The sequence below is a fragment of the Anopheles aquasalis genome, chromosome 2 (genome assembly GCF_943734665.1).
Source record: "Anopheles aquasalis chromosome 2, idAnoAquaMG_Q_19, whole genome shotgun sequence".
In the NCBI taxonomy this organism is placed as follows: domain Eukaryota; kingdom Metazoa; phylum Arthropoda; class Insecta; order Diptera; family Culicidae; genus Anopheles; species Anopheles aquasalis.
The window spans coordinates 6,575,001-6,587,967 of record NC_064877.1 but is presented as its reverse complement, the minus strand read 5'-3'; the positions used below and the strand labels follow the sequence as shown (position 1 = coordinate 6,587,967).

At 51.1% G+C, this 12,967-nt stretch overlaps 2 protein-coding genes across 3 annotated transcripts in view; one reads left to right on the top strand and one right to left on the bottom strand.

Moving 5' to 3' along the window:
• The first annotated feature begins 2,798 nt into the window (after positions 1 to 2,798).
• The window catches only part of LOC126571376 (PDF receptor), an 18,969-nt gene continuing 8,800 nt past the window's right edge, over positions 2,799 to 12,967 (top strand). For both annotated transcript variants that reach the window (XM_050229844.1, XM_050229843.1), the window contains exon 1: positions 2,799 to 3,528. The gene's annotated coding sequence lies outside the window, so the exon portion shown is untranslated. The remainder of the gene's footprint in view (positions 3,529 to 12,967) is intronic.
• Positions 11,497 to 12,967, bottom strand: part of LOC126571380 (rRNA methyltransferase 3, mitochondrial) — a 1,584-nt gene continuing 113 nt past the window's right edge. The window contains exons 1-3 of the mRNA XM_050229851.1: positions 12,310 to 12,967; positions 11,797 to 12,241; positions 11,497 to 11,726 (exon numbers count right to left, since the gene is read on the bottom strand). The exon at positions 12,310 to 12,967 is cut by the window's right edge and continues 113 nt beyond it. Coding sequence (XP_050085808.1) covers positions 11,555 to 11,726; positions 11,797 to 12,241; positions 12,310 to 12,967 — 1,275 coding nt within the window. The 3' untranslated portion in view covers positions 11,497 to 11,554. The remainder of the gene's footprint in view (positions 11,727 to 11,796; positions 12,242 to 12,309) is intronic.

Sequence of the window (12,967 nt, the reverse complement as noted above, 5' to 3'; positions counted from 1 at the left end):
GTTAATAGTTTCCGGGATCAGGTAAACAGCAGGCCATGTGTCACGGGTGCCCTACCCGGCGAGGTGTACTCACGTGCAGGAATGTCGCCATTAAGCGGTGCATTCCAATCAGCATCAATCAAACGATTAGATTACCGGCCAACCGGTCACTCCTAATTGAAATGCACATTCTTTAGGCATTCCGGTGTAATGGATATGATTTGTTTGCGATCAGCATGATCCATGGACCGAACCGGTTATAAGGGAGGTTATGCAAGGAGGCGAGTTGAGCGTTGAGTTGAATTGAATTACTGGCTAGAAGTAGTTCACAGTAACATGGTACGCGGTGGTACAACAAAAGAGGAGCGGGGACCGCAGGGCTAGACGATTCAGCTAGATTTAATTAAAAATACATCCTCGAACAACCCCTTGATGATGCGAATGGTTTGGGGATGGGGACGAGTCGCCAACAAATTGCATTAAGCTCTCGCCGGACTACACCGGACATCGCTCGGGCATCGCAACGGAATCCAACCAAGCTGATGATGGTGATGAGGATCGAGCCCCTCCATTCCGCTCAAAGCGGCTACTGTTACGGGGGTTTTCGGGTGAACATTGTTTCGTCAGCAGTTTACACCGATGCCAACCCCGCTCATCCCGCCGGGGGCCCCAAAAAGGGTGTCGACGTGCAGCACGAAATACCAAAGATATATATTTCCTTTTTGCCCGCCGGCACCGGACTTTGGTTAATTCCAAACCGATCCCCCAGGGGGGGCACCGGCGGGCACACCTCTCCTCGCCCGCAAAAGGGTTCCAAACTCCAAAGGAACTCATCGTAAGGGCGCATTAATTTGGTTTAATCCCACGCAAAATCGACCAAACAGAAGAAGAGAAAGAAAAGTGTATTGCATTAACCCATTTTCCTTTCGTCCGTTTTGGAAGAAACGAGTTCCGTTCCATCCTCCGTTTGTACAGAAGATCGAAGAGAACGGACGGACGGACGGAACAAATCTTGACATTTTCCAGCAAACACCAATGGCTGCCTGGAAGCCGTGCGGAGATTTTCGGTTTTCCGTCAAAGGGCCAAAGCGTTAAATGCCAGTCAAGTGTGTAAGGCGATACCGGTGAAACATTTGCAGCCAACCTTCGCAGAGGCAGAGGCAGAGCGCCAATTTGTTTGTTTGTCCTGCGACCCCAAAACCACTCGGTGAGAAGAGGATCCACCGGATCACCAGGCTTGTATCGCTTGTCGTTGACGCTCACCAAAAACTGTTTACTTTCCTTGGGTTTGGAGCACCTTGACACCGTACACTAAACATGCCACGACGACGAAGAGCAAAAAAAGTGGCAGGTTCGCGTTCGGACACGCTGTCAATCGCAGCAGTAAGTAGCACGGCCTTGCTCCATCGATATGCCATTGCGATCGAACGAAACGGCAACAAATCGGTCACATACGCGATGAACGTTGTCGCCAACACGTGGCAGTTGCTAAAGGTGCCGGTGTACTCGCTCGCTCGCCGATCGCCCACGGTGTACCGCGGACCACGCGGGCAACAGGTTCCATAATTGGGTGTCAGGAATTTGGAAACTTTCGGAGACCGACCGCTGCCTGCTGCTGACGTTCCATCGGCGCGCCACGAAACAGTTCCGTTCGGGTGCTGAGAGTGAAGCACCAACTCTTCCAACTTATCAACTCCCAACAAATAACTCGTAATAGTTTTTGTGCCAAAGGTGGTCGCCCAAGTTAGGTTTGATCTTTGTGACCAAAACAAATTTAGAAGTGTCATTAGTTATCCTCGCCGGTCAGCATTGGGTTTGTGTGGAATGTTTCCACCGTACTCGATGTTCAGGAAGCTCCGTTACCAATCATTTTATCTCCTTCTATCTGAGAATAGACGATGACGGATACCCCTCATCTTTGACCTTGTGGACCGGATCTTCTAGACCATCTTTCTAGACCTACGATAAGGTTTGAATTCGCAAAAAAAAACCGACTCCCAAGTTTAATTACATTCCGAATCGCTTACCCGACAACAAATCGATGTTCGCTCCGATATCGCATCCGGAACGTCTGACGGTGAAGAAGGAGGAGAAAGGGACGTGAGAGGACGAGATGGAACGCAATGTCCGAAACCACAGCCATGTCGACGTCTACCTGTACCTTCAACAAACCACGAAGATTGCTGAAGCCACGCAATGGATGAAGATGCTCGAAGACGGCTCGTCCATCGTCTGTCGGTGAGCCACACTATCGGCACAACGCCTCCGTCTCCCGCTGGGTGCTGGGCCGGGGCGCCTTAGGGCCTGGGTGGCCAGCAGCAGCCGGTGGTGGAGTCAAGGGATGAAATACTACAACAACAAACCGCTCCACTTCGGCTACTGCACCAGCGTCTTCACTTCATGCTCATCCTCATAACATGTCATCATCATTATCATCATCATCGTCATCACCATCAACGCCATTCGAAGCTAAACGGCCCACGCTACTTTCCGCCATTACCACCCTTTGTGCGATCTGCTCTCGCTCGTATTCTCTCTCTCTCTGTCTCGTTCGCTCCCGACACAGCCGCTCCATATCCGGTCCCAAATGGTGCCAAAAGGAAAACAAACGAAAGCAAGCGTCTCGGCGAAGGACCCGAATCCGGTCCGATTCCGATTCCAGGCAACGCAACGTGCGAAACGTGGCCGGCCAGTCGACCGGAATCGAAGCACGAAGCAAAGCAGCAGTTCGCGCTCGACGCGCTGCTCCCGAAGCTGCTAAACCGGCGAACGGATGTCGGTTGATGATGTCTGCGTGCTCGCTGGAACCGATCCGGCAGCAGTTTCCTGTCCGCCATACGCTAGCGCGGACGCACTGGCACCAAACGGTCCGTCGGTCCGTCAACTCCGGACCATCGACATTGCCGGGACGCCGTGGACGTAGTGTGTTTGTCTGGTGTGAGCGCACGGATTGCACGGAGCTACACTAGTACTCTGATAATACCCGTTCCGTTGCGCGAAGTGCTTCTACACAAGCGTGCCTCGTGCTTCAAGTGTCACTTCCGTTCCAAACACGTGCTAGTGCCAGTGATTGACGAGACGCCAGTGGAAGGGTAGTGTGCATTGTTCCGTTATTTCCCGTCATCGTCCTCGTCGTAGTCGGTCTGCCTGCCCACTGAGTGTTGTCTGAGGAGGATATTGGCCCCCAGTGTGCTCACTCGCATTCGCACACGTACATACCCTTCCCCAGGCACACATACATACACGATGCGTGCCGCGTGACAAATGGGCCTTGGGCTGGCAAATAACGCTGCTGCTGCTGCTGCTGCTGCTGTTCCTGTTACGGTGACACATCGTTTGAAGTTATCGATGATCCGCGTCCCGTCCTGGCTCGCGTACTAGTATCGACCTCAATCGACAGTGCATCCTTTTCGGAAATACACTCGTACACAACCGCCAGGATATACAAAAGTACACACGGCAGTTCTCATTACAATCTCAAGTGCCCCCACCCTTCTGGCGTGCACTGCGACCGGCCGGCCAAGTGACCAACGACCAAACCAACAAACGGTAAGTATCCAGTAAATACGCGTACGCGGTGGTATCAGTGCGGCTTTAACGACAACTGACCAATACACTGGTCACACTCGAATTGGATCACCGGATGGGATACTACAAGGTTCACGGAATGTACGAACGAACGATGAAGCATTGGTGGAGGACACGACATTGAAGAAAAAATCCGGAATTCCCGGATCTCCCTCCGGTGGGAACAGCCATACTCACACGGGAACGCACAGCAGACGTGAACGATGAATTGCAATCCCGTAGGTAGGACGCGCGTAGTGAGGATCCAGGGTGCAGAACCGGCAAAGTAGTCCGGCATTGCAGACACTGCGGGCTGTGGGAAAACGACAAAAATGGATAAGCCATCTCCGAGTCAGGACCGGCTCCATGACTAGTAAACCACCTTGGCCAGGGACCATCATACCTCGGGCGTACTCGGTACTATTAATCACTGGTAGCAGGTTAGTGATGTGTGGCTTTTCGATATGTTATGCCACTAACGCCACGCAAGCAACCTGGAGGCTGGCTGACTGGCTTCGAATGAGGTTTATGTGTGTGATTCCATGACGTGCGTAATTGGAAACGGCAGGACGGGCAGTTCCGTTTCCGCAACACGAGTCCGAGATGATCCAACTTCAGCAAATTAGAGGTGTGGCCACACGCAGCAAGTGCCTCGCTGGCAATTACAAATTCAAATACAAAACTCCAATCGACATACACCGTACGCTGCTCGCCAACGAAACGCACAGCCACAGTAGTAGGCCATCATCCCCGGCACTGCTGCTGCTGCTGCGGTGGAGTTTGAGGTTAGGGAGTCCGTTAGGATAACACAGGAGGCCTAGGCCTGCTTACGTAAAGCACAGGTAACCAGTCTCTCTCGCTTCGCCATGACACTGGCAGCTGTGCAGCTGCGCGGAGTCTCATGTAGCTCGTGAGGTTGTGGGGATCATCCCCAGACTCACTTCCTTGTGTATGATTGTGTTGTGATTGTATAATTAAAACCTGCGGTTGGCCGTAAGACCTTGCGCACATCACAAACAATCAGTAGCAAGACGATGATGAACCGGTGCGTCGGCTTTCGGAGCGAAGCGCAGGGAACGATGGAGAGTAGCTCACCGGTACACGCCACCGGGCCTCCGGGGGTGCCGGAGTACACCCATATCCGATTTCCAACTAACCGAAGATGGCCGGCTACATTCCAACACTGCACTGCAGCTGGATGCTGTTGGCATTTCGTCGCATCGTCACACCGCATCTTACTTTGCGGCCCAGTTAGTGTTTCCAACTCCCTGGCCCTACACCTGGCCGGGGTGCAGAGAGCGTGTGAGAGAGTGCTCGACGCATCCATCCACCTCGATTAACTCGACGAAGCGTCAAAACGCTGACACCGGCCGGAGTTTTGCGGGTAATGGAATACGCAATCCTAAATGCACCAAACGGTGAGCGTAACAGCAACAGTTAGTCATGGTCTGGTGCGTTGACGGGCCGGCCTGGCTACGGCCGGTGCCCTATGCGATCCGCGACAGACGACGACCGGCAGCGACTGTTGATTCAAGCGAGATTCACTCTACTCACAGCTAGACCACTGGCCGGTGACAATAAAGACATAGGGTGTCTTGGGCCAAGGGATTATTCTTGGTAGACGGTAAAACCTTCGCCCTGGTGCCCTTTATGCATATCCCGCTCTACCACCTGTAGGACGGCACCCAGGCGAACGCCTCGCGATTGGCGTAGGCTTCTCGAGTCAACCAAGTAATAATATTAACATTTAACAGAATTTTCCCAGAACACATACGCGTATCGCTCGCTCGCGCCAATCCAAACATCTTCGTCTCGCCAGTTGGCAAATGGAGGGAATGGGGACTTCGTCAGTCTCGTTCGCTGGGGAGCTTTTGTAACAATCCGTCCCTTTAAAGCGAGCCTTGGGATGGAAGGAGTACACTACAGAACCACGAGAACACAGATACACGAACGCGCGTAATTGATGCGTTAAACGCTTTCGTCGTATTCGCACGTATCGACTTCCTTTGTGACGAGGACCCGGACAGGCACCGGCTGATAACGACCATCTCCACTCCGGAAACGACATCCAGTGATGCAATGCCACCCATCCCTTCCCTTCCTTTCTCCCCTCGCCAAGCTTACCGTCAGAAGTTTGTCCCCGAAAAATTCCGCGAAAAAATGTCCCGAAAAGACACCCGAAAAGGGATTGGGTTGGGCAGAAGAGGGACAGGCACAAACAAAAACAAAGAGCATAAATATGTATTCCACCCACCCATGGTGAGATGTGCGGTACTCAGGAAAGGATCCTTAAACAAAACCAAAGAGGAAGAAAAAAGGAATGGCGGAAAGGTCAGGGTAGCCCCCGAGTGGCAACCGTTGGCAAATGTCTTATCATTCTTCCGATGCGATGCGATGATGCGCTGTGGATCCGGGACTGGCTAACAGGCCAACACGCAGGGGGAAGGGGGAATCTGGATGCATGGATGGCCAACTTCCCCAGCACTCTGTGAAACGGGAGGGAAAGCACAAATTGCTCGTCCTTTTTGTAGCCCGGACGCGGCTACGGTACGCTTATCGTATCGTCCTCCCTGGCACTGTCCTGTTGACCTGCATTTTTGGACAAAAATGAACATTCTCGGCGGCGGCGGCCTCGGTGGCAGTAGGCTCTGCTGGCTTTGGTTCACCTTCACCTTCGAAAACAGGCCATTGGGAGGCCATTGGTTTCTTGTTTCGCTTACCTTCGCCTTCGAGTTTTGAGGTGCCCTCTCTCTCTCCCACAGAACACGGGCTACTCAGAAAGGCTCACTGACTTTTCCCACCAAAAAGTATCGGGAGCTCTCCCCCCCACCCCTCCCACGAAAATTTACTTAAACACTTGCAGTTGTTTACCAATTTTCGTAATGGGCAAAACCGCTACTGCTGCTGCTGCCGTCGCCACCGCGTGGCCGCACCGCCATTCTCCAGCTTTTGGTCCAAAGTTCTGTTCTGAGCTTAGAGGGAGACTGACACTGGATGAAGTGTGCGGGGAGGGGGGGGCGCAGTTGATGTTTGAGAAATGATGTTTTCCAACGTACACATAACCGCTATCCTAGCGAGAGACTACGCAACGGCGGCACCGGAGGACCCGTGGTCCCGTGCGCTTTGTGATGTGTATCTTTGATAAAGCGATTACTTACCAACGGGAAGATGCTCCTATTTGCGCTGCTGCTGCTGCTCGATAGAATCCTCAATGTCGCCCGGGCATGGCGGTGATCTGGGCGTCGCGCCGCAACGCATCCATTTTATGGAACATCCTTTGCCGATCACCGGGGCCATCCACACGCGGGTTGGTGATGAATACACCGAAAATAACCTGCTTATCCGCTGCTTAAGGCTATGTTGGCATTATGAATTGATTCTCGTTACTCGTGTGAACGGTGAATGTTAAACATACACGACCGCCACCCATTCGCTCGGTCGTGCGCGACGCGTGGGAGTTGGATATGTATCATGTTCTTAACCCCTTCTTCTCGCTCTGCTCGAATATTTATCTTGCCTCCGATGCCTCCTATCCGATGGTTTGCCTTCGTTTCGGGTGCCATTTTCTTGCGAATCCTTCAAACGCGCGTCGGATCGTCGGACACGAGCGATCGGATTGCTGGACGGACCGAGGTTCGTCGGTTCCTCGGTGGTAGAACAAAAACCAGGAATTTTCCAAAGCACCAACGTTGCGTTCGAAACGTATTCACCATAAATAATAAGGTGCCAGAGCTGCGAGCTGCGAGCATGGATTCCGCTCGAAGCACCCACGTAACTTTTCGGTAGCTTAAGGTCGACGGTGCCCGGCCCAGGGTCGTTAGCGTTCAAGTCCCCACAATTAGTCCCCAGTCCAATGGCCCAAAGGAACTCAATCGTCTTGCCTTTGACCGTGTGTATGGTGGGGTGGTGTATCCACGATTGACTTGAAGCGCTTCGACTCGAGCGTACTAATTAACGTTCGATTACAGTTGTTCGCTGGGGACCTCACCTTGCAGCTGGGTACATAGCTATCGAATCTCCTGTCCTGTCTTTAGGGATGATGATTCCGGACCGTTGATGGATGGGTTAAATCTAAGCCAAACTATTCGTAGCCGGTATCGACTCGTCATGTTACGATTAGTTTAAAATTTGTTACCTTCAATTTTGCATGTTCCAAAAGATGTCGATTATGTCCTCAAGAAATCCGGATCCTACGGTAGCAAATACGTCAGCCAACTTATCGTAATTGGCTCAAGATAAAGCCTATTATTATATATCAGCTTCTAGCATCCGGTCCTACAGCTTCCACCAAATTTAAGGCCTTTGCCTTGTAATCGGATAGCTCCCGGAATTAGGTTATCCCTGTGACTTAGAACGGAGCGGAACAGACTTGCTGCCGGGCACCACTGGAACTCAACCATTTTCCGGTGCGGGCTCCATTATATTTGTCCTCATAAATCAGTGACTACTAGTCACTTCAAGGCAAGACAATGGGCGTCCCGAGACATGGACACATAGTAACTTAAATTCAAAATTTCGCCCTGCAACCTTTTCCTAGGCAACGGGTAACAACCGCAAAGCAAGGGTAAGGAAAATCTCATTTAGCCATTCCTGGCCAGTCGCTTTCCCGGTCTAAAACGATTATATGCCGCTGGATAACGGATCTCGCCCACCTTCGACAGTCGAATTATTAATGAACAACAAATAGTTGACCAAAGTTTTCCGGTTGGCCGTTGGTTGCTGGCTGGTTTCCAGAAAAATCAAGAAAATCCAAACCCAACTCGGCCACGCCGGGTCATATCGAGCGTCGGTCGGTCGGTCAGCGACCGTGCTGTGTCCTTGACCATCACCGGGCACCGCTGATTCCAGGGCCATGCCATAGCCAGTCCAGCAATGAATCCTATTCTGAAGCCCAGACCAGTGGGACTGCTCCGTTGCTGTAGTCCCCGGGAATGGAATGCCGGGCCTCGACCTAGTAGTGCCAGAACCATTTCCATCACGTTCCATACCTTCCCTTGCACCTGCTACTTTGATGTTGTCGTGGCGCACGCTGCAATTAGATGATGAGATGGCACAGGGCGTCCGTTGCGACGAAATGTGCTTTCGAAATAGTATGCTGCCATCGATGGGTTTGCTGTTAACCTAAAATCACCGAGTACCCCATCCTTTCTCTTCTTCCGCTACCCTTCTGGAGGAAGGTCAAAAGGATGACGACAATCGACCGGTATCGTGCCGGCCGGATGCCATGTTGCATGTTTAATCCTGCAGTTGGCACAGATTTCATACTTTTTAGCAGAGCCGTGGCATGATGGAGTCACCAGTTGGGGTGTCCTTTGCGCCCAGTGCACTCTACAATGCTGTGCACTGACTGACTGGAGTGACGGAAATCCGCATAAATTCAGGCCGCCCTCTCAGGGGCCAGGTGCAATCACCATCCATCATCATCCACGGTGTTTCGGGGATCTATAAACAAGCGTTTCCCATTTTTCTCTCCTGCACACGCACATACACAGACACGGAGATGTTTCACCACCTCATTCATCCTCCTGGGCCACCGAGAGAAAACCGTGAAGGAATTTTTAGTGGCCGCGAAAGAGAATTCACACAACCCCAACGCCAAACGCCAAAATCGTGTCGGTTCGGAATCGGCTCGGTTTCCGTTCTCGTTGATGGCCACCGACTGTTGGTTTACGCTTTCTTCACTCTTTGAGGTTTTGAGGATCGATCAGGATCCGGCCATTGGTTCGGGCAGGCCGTCGAAAGCAGCCGTACATCAGAAGTGGAACATCAGTGGCGGTTTTACCAGCAGCAGGCACACTGCTCCCTGGACCCCGTTGGTTGGTGGCCAATAAATCAAAATCAAAAAATAGTTTACGACTCGGCATTAGGCATTCAGCTACAGAGAGTGCCATCTTAAGCCGCAAAAGATGCGTAAATGATTACACTGTTTTTGCAGCCAAAATCAACTGATAGATAGTGCCATTTCGTGTTCCGCCGTTTCGTTGATTCACCCATTTGGCGCTTGTTTGCGTTTCGTGACTCGCCACGGCACGGCGCAGTTGTTCCAGCAGCAGCAGTGATGGGTAGCGCGTTGCAATCAATTTCCAAGTGGCCTGCCCTTGGTTTTCCGGTGGCGTTTCCCGGGGGCGAATGGAATTTGTTTACACGATTGTGCCCGCTCTTCGATACTGTTTCCGCCGCGGTTCGATCGGTATTCGATGCGGTTGGCGGATCAAGGCAGTTCCCGCGTGTGCGTGTATCTGTGTGTTTGTACGTGTCTTGTATGACGGAACCGGCTGGGGAAGCCAGTGGAAAACGTTCGCGAAAACATTATTTTAATGTTAAATTTAAGTTTCAATTACGTGTCTACATAGATGGATCCCAAATGTTGCAATCGAACCAGCAAACCGGCCACGTGTTTCATCTTCTAAATTAATGTGACATGCCTGGCCAGATAGCGTTGACTATCTGGTTGATGCGCTTTTGTTCGCCAGAAGGTTCGACAATTTGCCAATTGTTAGGTAACCAACCAACGAATTCCAAACAGGTATCCTGCGGTATCAGAATATAATGGCAATTTTGGTCGTACCATTTAAACAGATACTTCAAAGCGTTTATTCGTGATAAAGGTTCATTCATTGTTGTCGCATGTTGGTTGTTGGTTTTTTAAATTATGCTTAACAGTGAATTTTAGATTTTAAACGAGAACTTTCTCTTCAGAAATTAAATTCATTAATGCTCTCACCCGATTTTGCATTCTTTCCTGCCGCACGTGATATTATTTCATACCATTTGCACATTGTTCTGAGGAAAAAATAATATTCATACAGCTCTGATTCTGCTTGCAGAATGCAGTAAATGAGTTGGTCCTAGCCCGGTAGGCTAGGAATTGATTTATTCAAATCAATTTTGCCGTTTTCCGCCGATGTGTTCGCCTGTGCAGATCAAAAGGTTGGCAAAAGCAAAAACCAACCAGAAACCAATAATTAAACGCTAGTTGTGTGGCCTGGAGGTGGCTTTTCCGCTTATTGGGAGTGTCATCGATAACACTCTCATCGAAAGTGTGCACATCATAATGCATTCTAGTTTACAGGCTCACACAAGCACCATCGGTAACGGGACTGGTACATGGCGAGATCAGGAATTTTGATTTGATTATAGTTACAACCGCACCTCTCAATGGAATAAGTGTTGATCGTTTACGTTCAATTACCTAGAGTGTGTGCTGACCCTTGCAACGGGGCAGGATAACATCCGGGAGCTGTAGGAAATGGTTAGTGACCGGAAAGAGACTTACCTTTCGAAATGCGGCTAGGCTAACCAACCTTCGCAATCTAGAGCAAATCTACGCAAACTCCCTAGGTGGCATCTTCCATGGGATGTGACATATCGCAGCCCTGTGTTGATGATTGATTAATCTGCTGGCTGTTCGGTTGGCATTGCAACGCAAAACATACATCGGGCTCGATCCATATCGGTGACATCACGAGCAGTTCCGGCACCCGTACCTCAATCGTGGGCATGTGGTTGAATGGTTGAAGGTTGAATTATGTTTTATTATTCAATAACATGTTGTTCATCAGCCTAAAATGCCCATTGGCTGAATTGCTCTCGCATGGCATCGAACACGGCCTGCCGAATTCAGCGTATGACCACCTCGGGCAGATGATTTGAATTGTTAATCTGCTTGTCTGTTCGTGTTAGCTTGGAACGCCTCTATGTCTATGTCTTGTTTGCCAAAGCGCATGCCTTCTTACAGTGGAGGTAAAATTGTGTAAAACGAACACCGTGAAGATGAGATGATAAATTAAAGAGATAATTGATTATACACATCCCTCTTGGAAAGCATGTCCCATCTGCCACCGGACTGCTCTTTCTGACCGAACTTACCGCGACATGGTTACTAGATTGATATCACAGACTACTCAGCAAAAAAAAAGGATGTTTGTACTACAAAGAATCCATCGTGCTACGTTTATTTCACTTTAACATAATTACTATTGCTCTACGATGGAGTACAATGTTTGGTTTACGTTTCTTCCATCAACGGTTGTAAGGACTTTCTGATCTCGTACAGCAGTACACTCAGTGCGGATGCAGTGTTTAAACTTTCAACTCCATTCGCCAACGGTATGTGGGCCACAAACTTACGTTCCCGCACGGTCCCTTCCTCACGCGTCTTTGTCAGCTGGTTGACGAACCTGCGAAACGAAAAAGACCGTTGTAAACATCGACTCCAAAGCCCCGGACACAGTGTACTGGTGTGCCTACCCTCGAACATCCTCACTGACACCATACGTTTCGCCACCGATGAACAGCACCACATGGTCGGCCGAGCCATAATCGATACGATCGTACTGCTCCCACCGGAAACCACCTGCCTGGCCATCGTCGGGTCGCTTATTGTCGGCGATTACGAAAATTGATCCGGCACGCGTCAGTTCGGGCAGCTGATACAACTCCATCGGTCCGTGGATCGGAATGCGAAAATGGGACCCCGCACCACCGCGCAAACACTTCAGGTCCCACGGATGGGCGCAACCTTTGAGAAGAATCACTTCCTGAGCGGAAACGGCCGCACAGCTACGTATCACGCTGCCCAGATTATTCGGTTCACGGATATTGTCGCACACAACGGTCACCGGAAGCCGTTTACTGCCGGCCGTACTGTTCCGGGCGATTACTTCGGCCAGATTCTGGGGCGCAGCAAACACACCTGTGAAGCAATAACAGTGAGCACGAAACAAAAGATTGACTTCCTGCCACCCACACCGGCCCACCTACCAATCAATCCTGGACTGGTCGTTAGCGAGGACCATTCCATCATGGTTTGACGATTCACCAGAAAGAAGGGACAATCTTTGGGATTGGATTTGAGCCCCAGCTCGCCCAACAGCTTCACATCGCTGGCGACGACTGCCTCGAGGCGAAGGCCGGCGGCACATCCATCGAGAATCAGCCGCCTACCTTCCAGCACCAGCATCTGCTCCCGTTCGCGCCGTTTCCTCGAGCTGACCAGCATCTTTAGGTCACCGTACCGCGCATCGTTCGACTGAAGAACAGTGTAGCGCAATTTCAGTGCCTTATCGTACCGGTCTTCCGATTCGCTCGGATCCTGGTACCGATGCTGGAGCAGCTTCAACGTATCCTTCTCAATCTCCGTCTTTTTCAGCACCGGCGCCGGGGGCTTCCTTTGTTCCCGTTCGCCGTTTCCGTGGGTGCGTTTGCGGACGTTTTTCGTTCGTGGCACATCCTTCAGCAACTCCGACACTTTAAGATTCGCAATCCCGTTCCGATTGTGAAATAGCTCGTCGGCTGCATCGAACTCTTCCTGAGCCTCAGTGACGACCGAGGCCGACCGGGTTACCCGTGTCTGTACTACTTTGGTTTCCGTCGGCTCAACCGCGGGCCGTGAACCGCGGGGGGTACACAGAACGGAAGA